A 26,080-nucleotide genomic window follows, 5' to 3' on the forward strand; every position below is an offset into this window, starting at 1 on the left:
TTTTGAGATCCTGGGATGAATGAGTTAGAGGAGATGGTAATATTCATTATGGCTGTACCCACTCAACAGCCCCATATTTTTTCATTTAAATATAATTGGCATAAGAGCACAATCAGAGGCAGCCATAACCAGGGCAGTTGGCAGAAAAAAAATCATGGTGGTTGCTGGGAGCACAGAAAGACTTGAAAAAATTGTGCTTAGTGATTCCCACTTTTTATATAAGAAAATAATATTCTTATCAGACATTTCTTCATTTCCCCCCCCCCCAAGGTTAATTTTATTGTCCCCACTAAGTAGGATCTCTCTCTCTTAGCTGCTATGGTGGTATCCTGGAGCACTTGGCTCAGTGGTAGCACTCTTGCCTCTGAGTCAGAAGGTCATGGGTTAAATTAGCACACCAGAGGTTTCATCAGATAATCAAGGCTGACATTTCAGTGCAGTACTGAGGGGATGCTGCATTGTTTGAAATGCCGTCAGATGAGACGTTAAACCGAGATTCCGTCTACCCTCTCAGGAGGACGTAAAAGATCCCATGGCACTATTTTGAAGAACAGGGGAGTATTTCTGCTGTCCTCAACCATCATTAAAAAAAGATTATCTGGTCATTTATCCCATTCCTATTTGTGGGATCTCACTGTGCGCAAATTGTCTGCTGTGTTTCCCTACATTACAACAGTGACTTCACTTCAAAAGTACTTCATTGACTGTAAAGTGCTTTGGGACATCCTGAGATTGTGAAAGGTGTCATATAAAAGCAAGTTCTTCTTCTCTATTGCAAACAGTGGTGCATGACTTCAAAGTGGGGAGGGGTAAAATGATATTCTTATCAGATATTTCTTCATTTTTTCCCCCAGCTACACATTCCTTTCCCTTCAACTCTCTATTTAACAATATCTGAGAAAGAGTTACATGGACAGGAGAAGCTCAGTATGTGAAACTTAATTGCTGGAATATCTTGCACTGCTTCTTTCACTGAAGCAAATGTATCTGCAGCTGTTCCAGGTATATTCATGGAGCTCTGGGTTAAATACCAACACATTTTGATTATACTCCAGTTATAAAGAGGAGGGTTTAAATTAATTTGGCAGGGGGAGGGGAACCAGGATGAAGCATCAGAGAGGAGAAACAAGGTACATAGAGGACTGGTAGAGACAAACGACATTAAAATGAATAGTAGTCCAGAATTAGGAGGGATCAAGACAGGGGAGCAATAGTAAATATACGGAGCGTGACAAATAGGGTTGGTGAGCTGCAGGCACAAGTTGCCATATTGGGTTATGATATAGTGGCAATAATGGAAACCTGGCTCAAACAAGGGCAGGAATGGGAACTTAACATTCCTGGCTACAATGTATTCAAGAGCAATAGGGAAGGAAAAAGAGACGGTTGGCAGTACTGGCAGTACCAAAGATACTGTTACAGCCCTGGAAAGGGATAATGTGCTTGAGGGCTCTAACACACAATCTATTTGGTTAGAGTTAAGAAGCAGAACTGGAGCTGTTACATTGCTGGCTATTTTTTGAGGATGTAACGAGCAGGGTAAATAAAGGGGAACCAGTGGATGTAGTGTACTTGGGTTTTCAAAAGGCATTCGATAAGGTGCCACATAAAAAGGTTGTTACACGAGATAAGCGCTCATGGGTTGGGGGTAATATATTCGCATGGATAGAGGATTGGTTAACGGACAGAAGAGAGAGTAGGGATAAATGGGTCATTTTCAGGTTGGCAGGCTGTAACAAGTGGGGTGCCGCAAGGATCTATGATTGTATATTTCCAAGTCACACACCATCCCGACTTGGAAATATATCACCGTTCCTTCATCGTCGCTGGGTCAAAATCCTGTAACTCCCTTCCTAACAGCACTGTGGGAGAACCTTCACCACATGGACTGCAGCGGTTCAAGAAGGCGGCTCACCACCACCACCTTCTCAAGGGCAATTAGGGATAGGCAATAAATGCTGGCCTTGCCAGCGACGCCCACATCCCATGAACGAATAAAAAAAAAGCTGAGGCCCAATCTATATTAATGACTTAAATGAAGGGACTGAATATAATGTATCCAGGTTTGCTGATGATACAAAGCCAGGTGGGAAAGTAAGCTGTGAGGAGGACACAAAGAGTCTGCAAAGGGATATAGACAGTTAAGTGAGTGGGCAAGAAGGTGGCAGACGGAGTATAATGTGGGGAAATGTGAGGATAATCACTTTGGTAGGAAGAATAGAAAAACGGAATATTTTTCAAATGTTGGGAAACTATTAAATGTTGGTGTTCAGAGAGATTTGGGTGTCCTCGTACAGGAGACACAAAATCTTAGCATGCAGATACAGCAAGCAATAAGGGAGGAAAATAGCATGTTGGCCTTTATTGCAAGTACAAGAGTAAGGAAGTCTTGCTGCAATTGTACAGGGCTTTGGTGAGACCTCAACTAGAGTGCTGTGCACAGTTTTGGTCTCCTCACCTAAGGAAGGATATACTTGCCATAGAGGTGGTGCAACAAAGGTTCATTAGATTGATTCCTGGGGTGAGAAGGTTGTCCTATGAGGAGAGATTGAGTGGAATGGGCCTGTACTCTATGGAGTTTAGAAGAATGAGAGGTGATCTCATTGAAACATAAAAGATTCTGAGTGCACTTGACAGGGTAGATGCTGAGAGATTGTTTCCCCTGGCTGGAGAATCTAGAACTAGGGGGCATAGACGCAGGATACGGGGTCGGCCATTTAAGATTGAGATGAGAAGGAATTTCTTCACTCAGAGGGGTCTGAATCTATGGAATTATCTACCCCAGAGGGCTGTGGATGTTGAGTCGTTGAGCATTTTCAAGGCTGAGCTAGATATATTTTTGGACTCTAGGGGAATAAAAGGATAAGAACATAAGAAATAGGAGCAGGAGTCGGCCAATCGGCCCTCGAGCCTGCTCCGCCATTCAATAAGATCATGGCTGATCTGATCCTAACCTCAAATCTAAATTCATGTCCAATTTCCTGCCCGCTCCCCGTAACCCCTAATTCCCTTTACTTCTAGGAAACTGTCTATTTCTGTTTTAAATTTATTTAATGATGTAGCTTCCACAGCTTCCTGGGGCAGCAAATTCCACAGACCTACTACCCTCTGAGTGAAGAAGTTTCTCCTCATCTCAGTTTTGAAAGAGCAGCCCCTTATTCTAAGATTATGCCCCCTAGTTCTAGTTTCAGCCATCCTTGGGAACATCCTCACCGCATCCACCCGATCAAGCCCCTTCACAATCTTATATGTTTCAATAAGATCGCCTCTCATTCTTCTGAACTCCAATGAGTAGAGTCCCAATCTACTCAACCTCTCCTCATATGTCCGCCCCCTCATCCCCGGGATTAACCAAGTGAACCTTCTTTGTACTGCCTCGAGAGCAAGTATGTCTTTTCTTAAGTATGAAAGAGGGATATGGGGATCAGGTGGGAAAGTGGAGTTGAGGTCGAAGATCAGCCCTGATCTTATTGAATGGCAGAGTAGGCTCGAGGGGCTTTATGGCCTACTCCTGCTCCCATTTCTTCTGTTCTTCTGTTCTGTATACTATAGACCGCCAAATAGTGGGAAGGAGATGGAGGAGCAAATCTGTAAGCAAATTTCAGAAAGATATAAAAATAGAGGAGTGATAATGGGTGACTTCAATTATCCTAATATAAATAACAGGAAATAACTGTAAAGAGTCAGGAGGTGAAGGAATTTCTGACATTTTTTAATGTGGAGATGCCGGTGATGGACTGGGGTTGACAATTGTAAACAATTTTACAACACCAAGTTATAGTCCAGCAATTTTATTTTCAATTCACAACCTTTCGGAGGCTTCCACCTTCCTCAGGTGAATGTTGTGGAAATGAAATCCTCGAAATGAAATCGCATTTATAAATCACAGAACAATACTTGGTGATTACAGACAGTTTTTTCAACTGCCCGTTGCCAAGGCAATCAGCGTGCAGACAGACAGGTGTTACCTACAAGGTCTCCGAATATACAAATCACCAAAAAAAAGAGATAGAGAGGTAGAAACATAGAAAAGACAGCAACTGACCCGTTATATTAAAAACAGATAACATTTGTTCGCTGGTGGGGTAACGTGTAGCGTGACATGAACCCAAGATCCCGGTTGAGGCCGTCCTCATGGGTGCGGAACTTGGCTATCAATTTCTGCTCGACGATTTTGCGTTGTCGTGTGTCTCGAAGGCCGCCTTGGAGTACGCTTACCCGAAGGTCGGTGGCTGAATGTCCTTGACTGCTGAAGTGTTCCCCGACTGGGAGGGAACCCTCCTGTTTGGTGATTGTTGAGCGGTGTCCGTTCATCCGTTGTCGCAGCGTCTGCATGGTCTCGCCAATGTACCATGCTCTGGGGCATCCTTTCCTGCAACGTATGAGGTAGACAACGTTGGCCGAGTCACAGGAGTATGAACCATGCACCTGGTGGGTGGTGTCCTCTCGTGTGATGGTGGTATCTGTGTCGATGATCTGGCATGTCTTGCAGAGGTTACCGTGGCAGGGTTGTGTGGTGTTGTGGACGCTGTTCTCCTGAAAGCTGGGTAATTTGCTGCGAACGATGGTCTGTTTGAGGTTGGGTGGCTGTTTGAAGGCGAGTAGTGGAGGTGTGGGGATGGCCATAGCGAGGTGTTCGTCGTCATTGATGACATGTCGAAGGCTGCGGAGAACATGGCGTAGTTTCTTCGCTCCGGGGAAGTACTGGACGACGAAGGGTACTCTGTTGGTTGCGTCCCGTGTTAGTCTTCTGAGGAGGTCCATGCGATTTTTCACTGCGGCCCGTCGGAACTGTCGATCGAGCGTCATATCCCGTTCTTACGAAGGTGTCTTTCAGCGTCTGTAGGTGTCCATCGCGTTCCTCCTCGTCTGAGCTTATCCTGTGTATTCGCAGGGCCTGTCCATAGGGGATGGCCTCTTTGACGTGGTTAGGGTGGAAGCTGGAAAAGTGGAGCATCGTGAGGTTGTCCGTGGGCTTGCGGTAGAGTGAGGTGCTGAGGTGCCCATCTTTGATAGAGATTCGTGTGTCCAAGAAAGAAACCGATTCTGAGGAGTAGTCCATGGTGAGCTTGATGGTGGGATGGAACTTGTTGATGTTATCGTGTAGTCTCTTCAGTGATTCTTCGCCGTGGGTCCATAGGAAGAAAATGTCATCGATGTATCTGGTGTATAGCGTTGGTTGGAGGTCCTGTGCAGTGAAGAAGTCCTGCTCAAACTTGTGCATGAAAATGTTGGCGTATTGGGGTGCGAATTTGGTCCCCATGGCTGTTCCGTGTATTTGGGTAAAGAACTGGTTTTCGAAGGTGAAGACATTGTGATCCAGGATGAAGCGGATGAGTTGTAGGATGGCGTCTGGAGATTGGCTGTTGTTGGTGTTGAGTATTGATGCTGTCTCAGCGATGCCGTCATCGTGGGGGATACTGGTGTAGAGTAGGACTTCTTCACTGCACAGGACCTCCAACCAACACTATACACCAGATACATCGACGACATTTTCTTTCTATGGACCCACGGCGAGGAATCACTAAAGAGACTACATGATAACATCAACAAGTTCCATCCCACCATCAAGCTCACCATGGACTACTCCTCAGAATCGGTTTCTTTCTTGGACACACGAATCTCCATCAAAGACGGGCACCTCAGCACCTCACTCTACCGCAAGCCCACGGACAACCTCACGATGCTCCACTTTTCCAGCTTCCACCCTAACCACGTCAAAGAGGCCATCCCCTATGGACAGGCCCTGCGAATACACAGGATAAGCTCAGACGAGGAGGAACGTGATAGACACCTACAGACGCTGAAAGACGCCCTCGTAAGAACGGGATATGACGCTCGACTCATCGATCGACAGTTCCGACGGGCCACAGCGAAAAATCGCATCGACCTCCTCAGGAGACTAACACGGGACGCAACCAACAGAGTACCCTTTGTCGTCCAGTACTTCCCCGGAGCGAAGAAACTACGCCATGTTCTCCGCAGCCTTCAACATGTCATCAATGACGACGAACACCTCGCTATGGCCATCCCCACACCTCCACTACTCGCCTTCAAACAGCCACCCAACCTCAAACAGACCATAATTCGCAGCAAATTACCCAGCTTTCAGGAGAACAGCGTCCACAACACCACACAACCCTGTCACGGTAACCTCTGCAAGACATGCCAGATCATCGACACAGATACCACCATCACACGAGAGGACACCACCCACCAGGTGCATGGTTCATACTCCTGTGACTCGGCCAGCGTTGTCTACCTCATACGTTGCAGGAAAGGATGCCCCAGAGCATGGTACATTGGCGAGACCATGCAGACGCTGCGACAACGGATGAACAGACACCGCTCAACAATCGCCAAACAGGAGGGTTCCCTCCCAGTCAGGGAACACTTCAGCAGTCAAGGACATTCAGCCACCGACCTTCGGGTAAGCGTACTCCAAGGCGGCCTTCGAGACACACGACAACGCAAAATCGTTGAGCAGAAATTGATAGCCAAGTTCCGCACCCATGAGGACGGCCTCAACCGGGATCTTGGGTTCATGTCACGCTACACGTTACCCCACCAGCGAACAAATGTTATCTGTTTTTAATATAACGGGTCAGTTGCTGTCTTTTCTATGTTTCTACCTCTCTATCTCTGTGGTTTTTTTTGGTGATTTGTATATTCGGAGACCTTGTAGGTAACACCTGTCTGTCTGCACACTGATTGCCTTGGCAACGGGCAGTTGAAAAAACTGTCTGTAATCACCAAGCATTGTTCTGTGATTTATAAATGCGATTTCATTTCGAGGATTTCATTTCCACAACATTCACCTGAGGAAGGAGGAAGCCTCCGAAAGCTTGTGAATTTAAAATAAAATTGCTGGACTATAACTTGAAATTTTATAGGTGAACTTTCTTGATCACTATATTTCCAGCCCAAGGAGGAAGGGAGCAGTGCTGAATCCAGTTCTGGGGAATGAAGTGGGGCAAGTGGAGACTGTTTCAGTGGGAGAGCATTTGGGAAACATTGATCATAATATCATCGGTTTAGAAAAGTTATGGAAAAGGACAATTAACAATCAAAGGTGCAAATACTCAACTGGAAGAGGGCTATTTTCAGTGAGTTGAAAAGGGATCTGGCCCAGATGAATGGAAACAAAGATTAACAGGTAAAACAGTAAACGAGCAATGAGGCCTTCAAGGAGGAAATAGTTCCGGCCACAGACTAGGCATATTCCTACGAGGGGGAAAGGGCATCCAAAGCTAGAGCTCCCTGGATAACTAAAGAAATCAGGATCAAAATGAAACTGAAAAAGGAGGCTTATGATAAATGTCAGGTTCATAATACAGTAGAGAAGTAAGCCGAATACAAAAAGTGCAGAGGAGAACTGAAAAAGGAAATAAGAGGGGCAAAGAGAATGTATGAGAAAAAATTATGAGGTAATGTAAAAGGGAACACTAAAGTATCTTATAAACATATAAAGAATAAAAGGATAGTCAAAGGAAGGGTGGGGCCGATTAAGGACCAAAAAGAAAATCTCCTTGTGGAGGCAGAGGGCATTGCTGAGGTATTAAATGAGTACTTTGCATCAGTCTTCATTAAAGAAGAGGATGCTGCCAATGTCCCATTAAAGGAGGAGTCGAGAAATTGCGTAGGATAGAAATAGATATAGATAAAGAGGAGGTACTTAAACAATTGGCAGCATTCAAAGTAGAAAAGTCACCCGGTCCAGATGGGATGCATCCAAGTTTGCTGAGGGAAGTAAGGGTGGAAATAGCGGAGGCTTTGGCCACAATCTTTCAATCCTCCTTGGATATGGAAGTGATGCCAGAGGACTGGAGGGTTGCAAATGCTACACCCCTGTTCAAAAAAGGGGAGTGAGGTAAACCAGGTAACGACAGGCCAGACAGCCTAACGTCGGAGCTAGGGAAACTTCTAATGACAATAATCCGGGACAAAATTAATTGTTAATTGGAAGAACAAGGGTTAATAAATGACATGATGTGGAGATGCCGGTGATGGACTGGGGTTGAAAAATGTAAGGAATCTTACAACACCAGGAAAGCATGAAAATCACAAGCTTTCGGAGGCTTTCTCCTTCGTCAGATGAAGTGTGGGATTCCTTGAACGTTACCGCATTTATAGTCAGAAAACAATGCCTGGTGATTACAGATAATCTTTCCAACTGCCCGTTGTCAAGGCAATCAAAGTGTTCAGACAGAGCGACATTACATATAGGACCACCGAATATACAAACAGCCAGAACAAAAGACAGGAGAGAGAGAGAGAGAGAGAGAAACATCCGAAAGGAAGAGAAAGACAGAGAATGACCCGTTGTATTAAAAACAGATAACTTTTTTTCACTGGTGGGGTTACGTGTAGCGTGACGTGAGCCCAAGATCCCGGTTGAGGCCATCCTCGTGGGTGCGGAACTTGGCTATCAATTTCTGCTCGCCGATTTTGCGTTGTCGTGTGTCTCGAAGGCCGCCTTGGAGAACGCTTACCCGAAGATCGGTGGCTGAATGTCCTTGACTGCTGAAGTGTCCCCCGACTGGGAGGGAACCCTCCTGTCTGGCGATTGTTGCGCGGTGTCCGTTCATCTGTTGTCGCAGTGTCTGCATGGTCTGGCCAATGTACCATGCTCCGGGGCATCCTTTCCTGCAACGCATGAGGTCGACAACGTTGGCCGAGTCACAGGAGTATGAACCATGTACCTGGTGGGTGGTGTCCTCTTGTGTGATGGTGGTATCTGTGTCGATGATCTGGCATGTCTTGCAGAGGTTACCGTGGCAGGGTTGTGTGGTGTCGTGGACGCTGTTCTCCTGAAAGCTGGGTAATTTGCTGCGAACGATGGTCTGTTTGAGGTTGGATAGCTGTTTGAAGGCGAGTAGTGGAGGTGTGGGGATGGCCTTAGCGAGGTGTTCGTCGTCATCGATGACATGTTGAAGGCTGCGAAGAACACGGCGTAGTTTCTCCACTCCGGGGAAGTACTGAACGACGAAGGGTACTCTGTTGGTTGCGTCCCGTGTTAGTCTTCTGAGGAGGTCTATGCGATTTTTCACTGTGGCCCGTCGGAACTGTCGATCGAGCGTCATATCCTGTTCTTACGAAGGTGTCTTTCAGCGTCTGTAGGTGTCCATCGCGTTCCTCCTTGTCTGAGCTTATCCTGTGTATTCGCAGGGTCTGTCCATAGGGGATGGCCTCTTTGACGTGGTTAGGGTGGAAGCTGGAAAAGTGGAGCATCGTGAGGTTGTCCATGGGCTTGCGGTGGAGTGAGGTGCTGAGGTGCCCGTCTTTGATAGAGATTCGTGTGTCCAAGAAAGAAACCGATTCTGAGGAGTAGTCCATGGTGAGCTTGATGGTGGGATGGAACTTGTTGATGTTATCGTGTAGTCTCTTCAGTGATTCTTCGCCGTGGGTCCATAGGAAGAAAATGTCATCGATGTATCTGGTGTATAGCGTTGGTTGGAGGTCCTGTGCAGTGAAGAAGTCCCGCTCAAACTTGTGCATGAAAATGTTGGCGTATTGGGGTGCGAATTTGGTCCCCATGGCTGTTCCGTGTGTTTGGGTAAAGAACTGGTTTTCGAAGGTGAAGACATTGTGATCCAGGATGAAGCGGATGAGTTGTAGGATGGCGTCTGGAGATTGGCTGTTGTTGGTGTTGAGTATTGATGCTTTAGCAGCGATGCCGACATCGTGGGGGATACTGGTGTCGAGTGCCGAGACGTCCATCGTAGTGAGAAGTGTTCCTGGTTCAACTGGTCCGTGGGTGCTGAGTTTTTGTAGGAAGTCTGTAGTGTCGCGACAGAAGCTGGGGGTTCCCTGTACGATGGGTTTCAGGATGCCCTCGACGTATCCAGAGAGGTTCTCACACAGGGTTCCGTTGCCTGATACGATAGGACATCCGGGTGTGTTGGCTTTGTGTATCTTTGGGAGGCAGTAGAAGTCTCCCACGCGGGGAGCGCGTGGGATGAGAGCGTGTAGGATGCTTAGAAGGTCGGGATCCGCAGAAGACTAACACGGGACGCAACCGAGTACCCTTCGTCGTCCAGTACTTCCCCGGAGCGGAGAAACTACGCCATGTTCTCCACAGCCTTCAACATGTCATCGATGACGACGAACACCTCGCTAAGGCCATCCCCACGCCTCTACTACTCGCCTTCAAACAGCCACCCAACCTCAAACAGACCATCGTTTGCAGCAAATTACCCAGCTTTCAGGAGAACAGCGTCCACGACACCACACAACCCTGCCACGGCAACCTCTGCAAGACATGCCAGATCATCGACACAGATACCAACATCACACGAGAGGACACCACCCACCAGGTACATGGTTCATACTCCTGTGACTCGGCCAGCGTTGTCTACCTCATACGTTGCAGGAAAGGATGCCCCAGAGCATGGTACATTGGCGAGACCATGCAGACACTGCGATAACGGATGAACGGACACCGCGCAACAATCGCCAGACAGGAAGGTTCCCTCCCAGTCGGGGAACACTTCAGCAGTCAAGGACATTCAGCCACCGATCTTCGGGTAAGCGTTCTCCAAGGCGGCCTTCGAGACACACGACAACACAAAATTGTCGAGCAGAAATTGATAGCCAAGTTCCACACCCATGAGGACGGCCTCAACCGGGATCTTGGGTTCACATCACGCTACACGTAACCCCACCAGTGAAAAAAAGTTATCTGTTTTTAATACAACGGGTCATTCTCTGTCTTTCTCTTCCTTTCGGATGTTTCTCTCTCTCTCTCTCTCTGTCTTTTGTTCTGGCCGTTTGTATATTCGGTGGTCCTATATGTAATGTCGCTCTGTCTGAACACTTTGATTGCCTTGACAACGGGCAGTTGGAAAGATTATCTGTAATCACCAGGCATTGTTCTCTGACTATAAATGCGGTAACGTTCAAGGAATCCCACACTTCACCTGACGAAGGAGAAAGCCTCCGAAAGCTTGTGATTTTCAAATAAAACTGTTGGACTATAACCTGGTGTTGTAAGATTCCTTACATTAATAAATGACAGCCAACATGGATTTGTTGAAGGCAAACCATGACTGACAACATTCTTCAGTGAAATAACGGAGAGGGTTGATGAAGGTAGTGCAGTTGATGTTGTGTATAAGGACTGTCAGAAGGTGTTTGGTAAGTTCCACAAAATAGACCTGTTAGCAAAACTGAAGCTCATGGGATTCATGGGGCAGTGGCAGCATGGATACAAAATTGGCTAAGAGACAGAAAGCAGAGAGTAATGGTGAATGGTTGTTTTTCAGACTGGAGGGAAGTATACAGTGGTGTTCCCAGCAGTTGGTAATCGGATCACTGCTCTTTTTGATCGACATTAATGATTTGGACTTGGGTATAAAGGGCATAATTTCAAAGTTTGCAGATGACACAAAGCTTAGAAATGTAGTAAACAGTGAGGAGGATGGTAGCACACTTCAGGAGGACATAGACAGACTGATGAAATGGGCAGACACATGGCAGATGAAATTTAATGCAGGTAAGTGTGAAGTGATGCATTTTGGAAGGAATAATGAGGAAAGGCAATATAAACTAAATGGTACAATTTTAAAGGGAGTGCAGGAACAGAGAGACCTGAGGGTGAATGTACACAAGTCTTTGAAGGTAGCAGGACAAGTTGATACGGTTCTTAAAAAAAGCATACAGGATCCTTGGCTTTTTAAAAGCGGCATCCCTCCCTTCCCCTAGCCCACCAAGCAAAACTTCCCCTAAGGCTCCCCTCTGCCCTAGCCATGAACTTGTATCTTTCTCTAGTTTCTCTCCTATCTCCCTTCATGCCCTCTCCGAGCTCATCTTGACCACGAGACCCACCTCCTGCTACCTTGACCCTTTTCCCACCAAACTGTTAACCACCCAACTTCCATTCCCAGCCGCTATGTTAGCTGATATTGTTAATGGTTCTCTCTTCTCAGGTACTGTCCCCATCCCCTTAAAATCTGCCATCATCATCCCCCTCCTCAAAAAATCGACCCTTGACCCCTCTGTCCTTGCAAACTACTGTCCCGTCTCCAACCTCCCTTTCCTCTCCAAAGTCCTTGAACAGTCCCAAATCTGTGCCCATCTTTCCGGCAACTCCATGTTTGAACCTCTCCAATCAAGTTTCTACCCCTGCCACAGTAGTGATTTCTCCTCCTGCTCCCGCACTGTTACCTCTGGAGTCCCCCAAGGATCTATCTTTAGCCCTCTCCTATTCCTCATCTGCATGCCGCCCCTCGGTGACATCATCTGAAAACACAGCATCAGGTTCCACATGTACGCTGACGACACCGAGTTCTACCTCACCACCACCTCTCTTGACCCCTCCCCAGTCTCTTTTCCGACATTCAGTGCTGGATGAGCAAACATTTGAGCAAATATTGGGAAGACCAAGCCATTGTCTTCGGTCTTCGCTGCAAACTCCGTTCCCTAGCCATCAACTCCATCCGTCTCCCTGGCCACTGTCTGAGGCTGAACCAGACCGTTCGCAACCTTGGCGTCCCATTTGACCCTGAGATTGAGCTTCCGACCACATATGTGCTCCATCATCAAGACCGCATACTTCCACCTCCACAACATCACCCGTCTCCGCCTCTGCCTCAGCTCATCTGCTGCTGAAACCCTCATCCATGCCTTTGTTACCTCTAGACTTGACTATTCCAATGTTATCCTGGCCAGCCTCCCATCTTCCACCCTCCATAAACTTAAGCTCATCCAAAACTCTGTTGCCCATATCCTAACTCACACCAAGTCCTATTCTCCCATCACCCCTGTGCTCGCTGACCTACATTGGCTCCAGATCCACGAACGCCTCAATTTTAAAATTCTCATCCATGTTTTCAAATCCCTCCATCGCCTCATTCCTCCCCATCTCTGTAACCTCCTCCAGTCCTCCAACCTCTGACCTCCTCTAATTCTTCCCTCTTGCCTGTCCCCGATTTTAATTGCTTCACCATTGGCGGATGTGCCTTCAGCTGCCTCGGCCCTAAGCTCTGGAATTCCCTTCCTAAACCTCTCTGCCTCTTTTAAGATACTTCTTAAAACCTACCTTTTTGACCAAGCTTTTTGTCACCTGTTTTAATATCTCCTTAGGTGGCTTGGTCAAATTTTGCGTAATAACTCTCCTGTGAAGCGCTTTGGTAGGTTTTACGACATTAAAGGCGCTATATAAATGCAAGTTGTCATTGTTGTTGTAGTGGAGTACAAAAGCAAGGAATGTATGGTAAACCTTCATAAATCACTGGTCAGGCCTCAGTTAGTTCATTGTGTCCAATTCTGGGCACCACACTTTATGAAGGATGTCCAGGCCTTGGTGAGAGTGCAGAGGAGATTTACTGGAATGGTACCAGGGACTTCAGTTATGTGGAAAAACTAGAGATGCTGGGATTTTTCTCCTTAGAGCGGAGAAGGTTAAGGGAAGATTTAATAGGTGTTCAAAATTATGAGAGGTTTTGATAGAGTAGGTAAGGAGAAACTGTTTCCACTGGCAGTAGAATCAGTAACCAGAGGACACAGATTTAAGATAATTGGCAAAAATATCCAGGGAGAAAATTAGGAGAATTTTTTTTCCGTATTCTTGCTTGTTGCTCTGTTCCCTTCAGTTAGTCTCTCCTGAGTGTCTTTTTCTAGTTGCATAAGTAGTAAACTGGATATAATGTGATTGTTACAATCTGGAAAGGGTTGTGAAATCAGATTCAACAGTAACTTTCAAAAGGGAATTGGATATATTCTTGAAAATGAAGAATTTTCACATTCAGCCTTAGCAACCTACGTCAGGGAAGTCAGAGCTCCTGTTCTTTATTACTATTCAATGATCCTGCTGGGAATTAGGCACGTGGATGTTCAGCTAATGTCTCCAACCCATGATAAAATACCACATTGGCAGTTACAATCCTGGCTCACAAATAAAGAATGGGTGTACAGTACTGGAAAGTTGTTAGCCTTACCTCAACATCAGTCATCACTTTCAAGACAGACGAGAAATTATACTAGCAGGACATCATAGTGATGGGGAGCTCAAAATGAAAATGGAATTATAGAATCATAGAAAGATTACAGCAAGGAAGGAGGCCACTTGGCCCATTGAGTCCCCGCCGGCTCTATGCACGAGCAGTCCAGCTGTCCCACTCCCCCGCCCTGCACATTCTTTCCTTTCAAATACTTTTCCAGTTCCCTTTTGAAGGCCATGATTGAATCTGCCTCCACCACTCCCTTGGGCAGTGCATTCCAGATCCCAACCACTCACTGTGTAAAAAAGATTTTCCTCATCACCTTTGGTTCTTTTGCCAATCACCTTACATCTATGCCCTCTGGTTCTTGACTCTTCTGCCAATGGAAACAGTTTCTCTCTATCCACTCTGTCTCGACCCTTCATGATTTTGAATACCTCTATCAAATCTCCTCTCAACATTCTCTGTTCCAAGGAGAACAATCCCAGCTTCTCCAGTCTATCCACGTAACTTAAGTCCCTCATCCCTGGAACCAATCTAGTAAATCTCCTCTCTAAGGCCTTCACATCCTTCCTAAAGTGGAGTGCCCAGAACTGGACACTAAAATCCAGTTGAGGCCGAACCAGTATTTTATAAAGGTTCATCATGACTTCCTTGTTTTTGTACTCTATGCCTCTATTTATAAAGCCCAGGATCCCGTATGCTTTTTGAACCACTTTCTCAACCCGCCCTGCCACCTTCAACAATTTGTGCACATATACCCCGGATCCCTCTGTTCCTCTATCCCTTTTAGAATTGTGCCCTCTAATTTATATTGCCTCTCCTTATTTTTCCTACCGAAATGCATCACCTCACATTTTTCCACGTTAAACTTCATCTGCCACATGTCCGCCCAGGCCACCAGTGTGTCCATATCCCCTTGAAGTCTATCGCTATCCTCCTCACTGTTTACTACCCTTCCAAGTTTTGTGTCATCTGCACATTTTGAAATTGTGTCCTGTACTCCCAAGTCCAAGTCATTAATTTTTAATCAAGAAAAGCAGTGGTCCCAGCACCAACCCCTGGGGAACACCACTGCACATCTCACTCCAGTCCGAAAAACAACCATTCACCATACTCCCTGTTTCCTGTCATTTAGCCAATTCTGTATCCATGTTGTTACTGACCCCTTTATTCCATCGGCCGCAATCTTAATAGCAAGCCTACCATGTGGCACCTTATCTAACGCTTTTTGAAAATCCATATACACAACATCAGCTGCATTGCCCTCATCTACCCTCTCTGTCACCTCATCAAAAAACTCTATCAAGTTGGTTAAACACAATTTGCCTTTAACAAGTCCATGCTGGCTTTCCCTAATCAATCCACACTCGTCCAAGTGACTGTTAATTCTGTCCCGGATTATTGTTTCCAAAAGTTTCCCCACCACCGAGGTTAAACTGACTGGCCTGTAGTTGCTGGATTTATCCTTACACCGTTTTTTGAACAAGGTCTAACATTTGCAATTCTCCAGTCCTCTGGCACCACCCCCATATCTAAGGATGTCTGGAAGATTATGGCCAGCACCTCTGCAATTTCCCCCCTTACTTCCCTCAGCATCCTCGGCTGCATCCCATCTGGACCACGTGACTTATCTATTTTAAGTACAGCCAGCCTTTCTAGTACCTCTTCTTTCTCAATTTTAGCCCAACCAGTATCTTCCTTTACCAAGACTCTGGCAGCATCTTCTTCCTTGGTGAAGACCAATGCAAAGTACTCATTTAGTACCTCAGCTCTGCCCACTGCCTCCATAAGCAGATCTCCTTTATGGTCCCTAATCGGCCCCACCCCTCCTCTTACTACCCATTTACTGTTAACATGTCTGTAGAATACTTTTGGATTCCCTTTTATGTTGTCTACTAGTCTAGTCTCATACTCTCTCTTTGCCCCTCTTATTTTCTTTTTCACTTCCCCTCTGAACTTTCTACATTTTGCCTGGTTCTCACCTGTGTTATCAACCTGACACCTGTCATACAACTCTACTTTTCTACTTACTCTCTATCTCCTTTGTCATCCAGGGAACTCTGGCTTTAGTTGCCCTACCTTTCTCCCTCGTTAGAATGTACCTTGTCTGTACCCGAATCTTTAAAAGCCGACAACTGTTCAATTATAGTTTTGCCTACCAGTCTTTGATTCCAATTTACCCGGGCCAGATCTGTTCTCGTCCCAATGAAATTGGCCCTCCTCCAATTGAGTATTTTTACTTTAGAGTTGTCAGAGTCCTTTTCCATAGCTATTCTAAACCTTGATACTACGATCACTGCTCCCTAAATGCTCCCCCACTGATACTTGCTCCACTTGGCCCGTCTCATTCCCTCGAACCAAGTCAAAGCAATGTCTCCTTTCTCGTTGGGCCGGAAATATACTGTTCAAGAAAGTTATCCTGAACACACTTCAAAAATTCCTCCCCTTCTTTGCCCCTTATATTATTATCCCAGTCTATATTAGGATAATTGAAGTCCCCCATTATCACTACTCTATGGCTTTTACACCTCTCTGTAATTTCCCTGCAAATTTGCTCCTCTATATCCTTCCCACTAGTTGGTGGCCTATAGAATACACCCAATAGTGGAATGGCACCTCTATTATTCCTCAACTCCAACCAAATAGATTTTGTCCTTGACCCCTCCAAGGCATCCTCTTTCTCCAGCACTGCAATATTCTCCTTAATCAATACTGCCACCGCCCCCTCCTTTCTTTCCTTCCTGAACACCTTGTATCCAGGAATATTTAGTACCCAATCCTGCCAATTGCAGCAACTCCTTTCTGTTGCCTATTCTGCCTTTTCCCGCTGGTATTATAACAGTGACTACACTTCAAGAGTAGTTATTTGGCTGTAAAGCGCTTTGCGACGACCTGGGATAGTGAAAGGCGTTGTATAAATGCAAGTCCTTTCTATGTAACTTAAGTGCCCATCCTCCTTCACCTACCTGCAACCGCAAGCCCTCTCCACCAAACCCAGTACCTGGAAACAAAAGCGTCGCTTCGGATTAGAGTCGCCGCTATCAATCGGCCAACTCACTGGTGTTTTTATTTTCCTGTTTGTTGGGCTTTAACAGTACCGGGGGTTGGAAATAACTGCCATTCATAAAATGTTATGATATTTTAAAAGATTCAAGTCAGAAACGGTTTCTCTCACAATGAAAACCTGAATGAACACAGAAACCTAATTTCCGTCATTACCTGTATAATTTTGGAGACATAAAATGAACAGTTATTATTAATGTAATATTTGTTCGAATCGCTGTTAACTCTCTTTACATTCACGGTAACTCAACAACACTCACCTCTTCCACTCAGACAAACAAAGCACTATTTACTGCAACCTAACTTCGCGAAACCGGAAGCACACGACCTCCGCTTAAAATTTCCATTGGACGGTTTGTCAGATCCCGCCCCCATGAGCAGGCGACGATTGGCCGTGACAACGATCAAACATTTTTTCGGACAGTTTCCGGTAATCAGGTTAGGCGTTAGGCGGTGGCGGTTATTTTTCGTCCGTCGCTCGCGCTGCCCATCTGTTAGCTCGAGCTGCGGTCGGGTCGGGGTAGGAGCGCGAGCGTTGTTGGAGGATGGTAATGCTGGGAAAGGTGAACCATTGAGTAAAACGCGTACAGTACGCAGCAAGGACAAGGTTGCAGCTCGACCAACAGACCGAAGAGGAGCCGGCGCTGCCCTTCTCCTCCCCCACCCCCCTTTTTCCATGTATTTCTTGGTGTTGACTTGTGGAGTTTCGATGGCGAAGAGGACGACGGCGGTGGTTATTTGGGCTACCGCGCTCTTGGCACAAGGTAAGTGAGGAGACCTCGATCAGGGGTAATATCCGGCGATAGTCCGGCTGAAGAAGGTCCTGTGCGATTTTGTTAAATCCCCTGAATGGCATTCATAATCCCGCGAGTCGGGGGAAAGATAAAACAAGTTTGCAACGATTCTGCTCTCCCCGGGCTACTGGGAGACGAAGATGTCCCAAAGTTTTATGCAAAAGCACAAAATCATGCATGCATGAAAGATAAATTTGCCGGTGTATTAAAAGAGCGTGCGACGTTTTTCGAAGTACTTCTGCGCCCCCCCCCCCCCCCCCCCGCGCGACTCGATGCTGGTGCAACTTGAAAGTTTTTGTTATATATATATATATATTAAAAATTGCACGTGTGTGTGAGGGACTCTGTCGTGACCCCGTTAAAACAGTAATGAGAAACGAGCAGATCGAGGGTCTATTTAAATGTAGTCATTTTATTTGGAGTGACTTTTGGGAAAGGCGAAAGTTCATAAGTATAAGGGTATTAAAATCTCACTTTTAAAAAGTGAGACTCTAACTAAATCTGCGCGTTGTGATTCTCGTAATAATTGCAACCAGATGTCATATAAATGGAGGTTTGGAAAGTTTTGATTTTCCGTTCTGAAATGTGCTTAAGCTGCGTTCTCTCCATCAGAGAACCATTTAAATTGCTGTGAACCCCTTTTGTGTATGTGGTAATCAAGAAATAAAATAGTGTATTCAGCGATTTTCATTTTCGAGCTGCTAGATTGGGATTATTTGCCTGAAGGTTTGGAAAGTATTGCAGAGTCAGGGGGAGGGTAATGAATCCAGCGATTTTCAAATGCAGTTCGACGCCTTTTTACTGGATTGAAAAGCTCCTATGTGAAAATTTGGATTTCTAGTTGCGCTCACCAGTGTTGAACGGTTGCACGTCTATTTATTTAGAGATTTCATTTTTTTTTTAGAACTAGACGTCTTAGACCGGACCTGAGGCATTATTCTTTTGGGGGTTCAGCTCCAAAGAACCAATGCAGTCGCTTTCACAAAGATAAACACAAGTGAAAGAGAGCCGTTCGACCGATTCAGCTCATCCTTTCATAGAAAAGTGAACTTTCTGATGGTCCAGGCCGAGTAATGTACAAAAGATTTTTTTCTGCTCTTGCCCTTTACTCACTATGGTAACTTTTTCTGGGGTACAGTTCTGGAGTTGGTGACAATTCTGGAACCTTGTCCAAGTGGCCACTATGTGTGAGTTAGTTGACAAATGTTAGTGTCTCGTTCAGCTGGGAGAGGGGGATTAAACAATCATGATTTGCCTGACCTATGGCACCTGAAAGGTGCTATATAATTTTTTTTTATTCGTTCATGAGATGTTGGCAACGATGGCAAGGCCGGCATTTATTGTCCGTCCCTAATTGTCCTAGAGAAGTTGGTGGTGAGCCGCCTTCTTGAACCGCTGCAGTCCGTGTGGTGAAGGTTCTCCCACAGTGCTGCTAGGTAGGGAGTTCCAGGATTTTGACCCAGCAATGATGAAGGAACGGCGATATATTTCCAAGTGGGGATGGTGTGTGACTTGGAGGGTAACGTGCAGGTGGTGTTCCCATGTGCCTACTGCCCTTGTCCTTCTAGATGGTAGAGAGTTGGGGGTTTAGGAGGTGCTGTCGAAGAAGCCTTGGTGAGTTGTTGCAGTGCATCCTGTGGATGGTACATACTGCAGCCATGGTGCGCCGTTGGTGAAGGGAGTGAATGTTTAGGGTGGTGGATGGGGTGCCAATCAAGTGGGCTGCCTTGTCCTGGATGGTATTGAGCTCCTTGAGTGTTGTTGGAGCAGAATTCACCCGGGCAAGTGGAGAGTATTCCATCACTCTCCTGACTTGTGCCTTGTAGATGGCTTTGGGGAGTCAGGAGGTGAGTCACTCACTGCAGAATACCCAGCCTCTGACCTGCTCTCCTAGCCACAGTATTTATGTGGCTGGACCAGTTAAGTTTCTGGTCAATGGTGACCCCCAGGATGATGGGGGATTCGGCAATGATAATGCAGTTGAATGTCAAGGGGAGGTGGTTAGATTCTCTCTTGTTGGAGATGGTCATTGCCTGGCACTTGCCTGGCACGAATGTTCCTTGCCACTTATGAGCCCAAGCCTGGGTGTTGTCCAGGTCTGGCAGCATGCGGACTGCTTCATTATCTGAGGGGTTGCGAATGGAATTGAACACTGTAATCATCAGCATACATCCCCATTTCTGACCTTATGATGGAGGGAAGGTCATTGATGAAGCAGCTGAAGATGGTTGGGCCTAGGACACTGCCCTGAGGAACTCCTGCAGCAATGTCCTGGGACTGAGATGATTGGCCTCCAACAACCACTACCATCTTCCTTTGTGCTCGGGATGACTCAATTGACTTCAATTTTACTAGGGCACCTTGGTGCCACACTCTGTCAAATGCTGCCTTGATGTCGAGGGCAGTCACTCTCACCTCACCTCTGGAATTTAGCCAGTCTTTGTCCAAAGAAATTTGTTTTCTTCTGACTGGCACCTTGTGCATCCTCTCTTTTTTCGCCCCATGATTGGAGGTTGCACCTTTACCCGTTCAGGTCCCACGCTGTACAGTTCCCTCCACCTAAACTCCATTGTCTCACTACCTCCTATTCCTTTAAGAAGGTCCTTTAAAATCCACCTCATCTAATATCTCCTTCCTTAACTCAGCGATCATTTTTGTCTGATTGCACATCTGTGAAGAACCTTGGGACGTTTTTCTACGTGAAAGAAAGATGCAGCACCTTTCATGACCTCCGGACGTCCCAAAGCGCTTTACGGCCATTCAAGTACTTTTTGACGTGTAGGAAACGTGGCAGCCAATTTGTGCATAGCAAGGTCCAACAGACAGCAATGTTACAATGACCAGATAATGTTAGGTGCTATATAAATAAAAGTTGTTCCCCTGCCTCAGCACATTGAATCAGATTGCAGACCGTAGCTGAGATTGGCTAACTCGGCACAGACCACACATGCTTAGTGTGGTGCATTAACTATCGAGCCAAATGTGTCACAGGGACTTTTACACTTAAGTATTGAGTTTTAAATTGGTGCTCATTTAATGTTTTGATCAGCTTTTCAGGAGGTGAAAAATACAGTGTACTTTACACAGAAAACCACGTTTGGTGGTTAATTCTTTTGCTGCCTTAAATGTGCCTCAATCATCTGGTGATGGGTATTCCAAATGGCAGTGAGTACAAAGAGGACAACACCTGGAATGTGTTTTCAGTCTCGTGCACTGTTTTTTTAAAAAAAATGCCCATGAATGTATTCAGTGGAGTGGGTTGCATGCATATGAGTGGGGCTGGAAGCTTTTGTACAAATGAGCAGGAGGGACAATTGCATTCCTGGTGTTGATGCTATCCCACTTGGAAAGGCTGAAGGGCTGGTTTCTTTAAAAGTGAACTGTTTTCAGCAATCATTTTTCTTCTGTTTTTAATTACTATAATTTGTACTTGGCTGTTTCACTTCAGGCTGTTGTAAAGTGCAATTTTTTGTTTTACATGAGGGAATCTGAGCCAGTGTGTTGTATTCAGTTGCCACTCATGACCAGCATGTTTTCCAAGTAATAAAAAAGAAAATGCTGGAAATACTTAGCAAGTCAGGCAGCATCTGTGGAGAAAGGAACAGAGTTAACATTTCAGGTCGAAGACCCTTCGTCAGAGGCTCTTGAACTTCGTACCAGGTGTAGTATAGCTTCATCCTGGTCTGTAGCCACATTTCAAAAGTGCTGAGCTGATCTATTGGAATTCCTGTTGATTTAAACTTTTTTTTGACTCTCTTTGCAGGGCCACGGGGATCGGGTGGGGGAGTGGGATGAGCTGGATTGCTCTTTCATAGAGCCGGCGCGGACTCGATGGGCCGAATGGCCTCCTTCCATGCTGTAAACTTTCTATGATTAGTGAATCGCCGCTCCTGCCTGTGTGATTGTAACTGGTAGATATAGCTGAGCTTTCTTTACAATGGTTGCACTACTTCAAGGCTCATCGTTTTGCGCGAGCTGACTGTCTGATGTGGCGATACATCTTGATCGTGCCATCAGTAAATGTGGTTACCAGTACAGAGCTTTCGGTAGCCCCAGAAAGATACGGTGAAAGAAACAGGTGTACCAGGCTGCCAGAATTTCAGGAGGTTTATGTTCGAATTGATGCTAGCTGCAGGAGACCTGCACTGTGGTAGCTGGTGGCTGAAGGATAATCTAAAAGTAATAAAGAAAGAAGTTGCCTTTATATTGCCTGAAACGTTAACTTGTCACTTCTCTCCACAGATGCTGAATGACCTGTTTCTTTCCCGCACCTTTTTATTTTGTTCGGATGTGCAATTTTTTTTGTTAAATTGTGTTTATAAAGTGCTTTTCATATCCTTGGATGTCCCAAAATAGCGCTTTGGCACAATTACTTTTTGAAGTGTAATCACGTCTGTAGACAACATAGCAGCCAGCTTGCAAACATCAAGGACTCACAAACAGCAATGCAATAAATGACCGGTTAATCTCTCTTTGGTGTTGGTAGAAGGATAAACATTGTTTTGGAGAACTCCCCTGCTCTTCTTTGAATAGTGCCATGTCTATCTGAACAGATACATGAAGCCTCAGTTTAACATCTCATCCAATAGATGGCATCTTTAGTAATGCAGAAGAATTGGAGAGTGATGACTAGCTGACAGAAGTTGATTTGCCAATACTCTCCATCTCCAAAATAGTAAAAACACAAATTACTTTGAGTAATTTAAGCATCATGTGTTTGACTTTCATGTTATAAAAAGCCAGCATGAGAAGCTTGCTTGTTACTGTTCAGTATAAGTCACCATGCAGTATCACTCTGTGTGTTCACTGCTCTTGTTGCTAAATGTAGTCAAAGTCTGAATGCTCCACAAAAACCATTGTCTCTTTTTGGAGTATTGCTCTGTGGTTTCAATGTTTTCAACTTCCTAACTCCTTTTAAATCAGTATGTGTATGTTGTATTGAATTCTTGCTCATGCAGGCTATTTTAGTTTTAGACCAGATCTATGTGTTAGTTATGAGAATAAACTATGAAACTCTATAACTACCGATGACACGGGTTAGGGTATCCTTTTGCATACTGTTGGAGTGAAAGTCTCCCCTCTGATTTCTCTATTAAATGAGTTTTGGAGAAGGGGTGTCAATTTATTAGTGAACAATGATCCACAAAGATGCTCTTAATTTAGAGCAAATTGGTACTGTATGGATTGTCTCCCTCAGGGCATTCTGATGGCTTATGTAGGAATGGAAAAATAGTCAAACTGGTGCAGTGTATTGTGTGAATCTGTCTGAATCCTTGACCTGTTGTTGTGCTTGATGCTGAGAATGGGGTTTCTGGAATTGGAGGATGCCATTCCATACCAATGACATCCCTCAACTCAGTGCAAATGTCTGCAAATTGACTGATAGATTGGGGAACTTTACTAAAAGGGATGACAGTGGATAGGCAATGGCTAATATTTAAAGAACGTGTGCAAGAATTACAACAATTATTCATTCCTGTCTGCCGCAAAAATAAAACAGGAAAGGTGGCTCAACCGTGGCTTACAAAAGAAATTTGGGATAGTATTCGATCCAAAGAGGAGGCATATAAAATTGCCAGAAAAAGCGGCAAGCCTGAGGATTTGGTCCAGTTCAGAATTCAGCAAAGGAGAACAAAGAGATTGATTAAGAGGGGAAAGATAGAGTATGAGAGTAAACTAGCAGGGAACATAAAAACTGACTGTAAAAGCTTCTATAAATATGTCAAGAGAAAAAGATTAGTGGAAACAAATGTAGGTCCCTGACAGTCAGAAATGGGGGAAATTATAATGGGGAGCAAAGAAAGAACACATACTTTGGTTCTGTCTTCACAAAGGAGGACACAAATAACCTGCCAGAAATGTTAGGGAACCAAGGGTCTAATGAGAGGGGGGAACTGAAGGAAACCAGTATTAGTAAAAAAAAAGTGCTAGGGAAATTAATGGGGCTAAAGGCTGACAAATCCCCAGGGCCTGATAATCTATATCCCAGAGTACTAAAGGAAGTGGCCCTGGAAATAGTGGATGCATTGGTGATCATCTTCCAAAATTCTATAGACTCGAACAGTTCCTACAGATTGGATGGTGGCAAATGTAACCCCACTATTTAAAAAAGGATGGAGAGAAAAAACAAGGAATTACAGACCAGTTAGCCTAACATCAGTAGTAGGGAAAATGTAGAGTATTATAAAAGATGTGATAACAGAACACTTGGAGGGCATTAATGGGATTGGACAAAGTCAGCATGGGTTTATGAAAGGGAAATCATGCTTAACAAATCTACTGGAGATTTTTGAAGATGTAACTAGTAGAATAGATAGGGGCGAACCAGTGGATGTGGTGTATTTGGATTTTCAGAAGGTCCCATACAAGAGGTTAGTGTACAAAATTAAAGCACATGGGTTTGGGGGCAATATACTGGCATGGATTGAGAATTGGTTGACAGACAGGAAACAGAGAGTAGGAATAAATGGGTCTTTTTCCAGGTGGCAGGCAGGTGAGTGGGCAAGAACATGGCAGATGCCGTATAACGTGGATAAATGTGAGGTTATCCACTGTGGTTGTAAAAACAGAGAGGCAGATTATTATCTGAATGGTGATAGATTGGGAAAAGGGGAGGTGCAACGAGACCTGGGTGTCCTTGTACACCAGTCGCTGAAAGCGAGCATTCAGATGCAGCAAGCAGTTAGGAAGGCGAATGGTATGTTGGCCTTCATTGCAAGAGGATTTGAGTACAGGAGCAGTGATGTCTTACTGCAGTGAAACAGGGCCTTGGTGAGACCACATCTTGGAGTATTGTGTGCAGTTTTGGCCTCCTTATCTGAGGAAGGATGTCCTTGCCATGGCGGGAGTGCAACGAAGGTTTACCAGACTGATTCCTGGAATGGCAGGACTGACGTATGAGGAGAGATTGGGTCGACTAGGCCTATATTCACTCGAGTTTAGAAGAATGAGAGGTGATCTCTTCGAAACATATAAAATTCTAACAGGACTAGACAGACTAGATGCAGGGAGGATGTTCCCGATGGCTGGGGAGTCCAGAACCAGGGGTCACAGTGTCAGGATACAGGGTATGTCATTTAGAACCGAGATGAGGAGAAATTTCTTCACTGAGGGTGGTGAACCTGTGGAATTCTCTACTACAGAAGGCAGTGGAGGCCAAGTCATTAGATGTATTCAAGAAGGAGATAGATATATTAATGCTAAAGTGATCAAGGGATATGGGGAAAAAGTGGGAACAGGGTACTGAGTCAGACGATCAGCCATGATCATTTTCAATGGCGGAGCAGGGCCGAATGGCCTCCTCTTGGTCCTATTTTCTATGTTTCTATGCCTCCTACCAAAACTCAGACAGTTTCAGAGCTTCACTTTTTGTCACCTAAGTTTTATAGTGGAAATGCAATGTTTTACAGCTGGTATTGTAAATAAAATGCTAAAAATACCTATGTTTACACATCCTAGCTCATTGCAATTCAAAACTAGCTTACAATGCTGGCATTATCATGTTAGCATGAGCCTGATTAATAGTTTCAACAATAAATTGTTTACAATTTATTGTTGACAATTGTAAACAATAAATTGTTTACAATTGTCAACCCCAGTCCATCACCGGCATCTCCACATCAACAATAAGTGACATTATGCAAGGTTGGCAAGGGTTGTTTGATGTCAGTCAGGTGTGAACTATGTAAATTGGCACAATCAAGATTGTTTGATTAGTGAATTCTATAGGTTGGTAGGATAACAAGGATGTGAAATTTATTTTTTTTCCCCCTCCCAATAGATGCTGTTAGGCTTTACACCTCAAGAGTCAGGCAACCTGCTCTCTCACCCCTCGTGTCACAAGAAGAAAGGTTTGGAAGAGCAGCTTGTAGGCTCTCAATCGAATTTTCTTCACCCAACGCCCTAAATTGTCCCCAGAGCATCATCCCTGAGATCAGGAAAAACTTGTCTTGCCATTGAATGAGGATTAATTGCTACCAATAGGCGGTGCGTACTGCACATTGGCTTCAGAAAAGGTAACGGTGCGCCACAATTATCCAAACACTACCCAATCCATTTCACTTTTGGAGGAAATGTCCTGCAAATTTTACCCTGGAACCCAAAAGTTTATTGAGCAAAACTCAATAATACTTAGCCAACCAATTGTTGACAATTTCATTTCAGGAAGGAGACTGTTCATTCTCATAGTGGGTCAAAAGCATGAATTTTTCACACAGCATTTCATCTCCTACATTAGTATTTTTATAACTTCAATTCCATTCTATTTTTCAATTCTTTCCC

At 45.1% G+C, this 26,080-nt stretch overlaps 1 protein-coding gene across 1 annotated transcript in view; it reads left to right on the forward strand.

The window, feature by feature from the left end:
• The first annotated feature begins 17,444 nt into the window (after positions 1 to 17,444).
• The window catches only part of LOC137322115 (inactive tyrosine-protein kinase 7-like), a 270,592-nt gene continuing 261,956 nt past the window's right edge, over positions 17,445 to 26,080 (forward strand). The window contains exon 1 of the mRNA XM_067985213.1: positions 17,445 to 17,770. Within this exon, the coding sequence (XP_067841314.1) occupies positions 17,683 to 17,770 (88 nt within the window). The 5' untranslated portion in view covers positions 17,445 to 17,682. The remainder of the gene's footprint in view (positions 17,771 to 26,080) is intronic.

This window comes from Heptranchias perlo, chromosome 5 (assembly GCF_035084215.1).
Source record: "Heptranchias perlo isolate sHepPer1 chromosome 5, sHepPer1.hap1, whole genome shotgun sequence".
In the NCBI taxonomy this organism is placed as follows: domain Eukaryota; kingdom Metazoa; phylum Chordata; class Chondrichthyes; order Hexanchiformes; family Hexanchidae; genus Heptranchias; species Heptranchias perlo.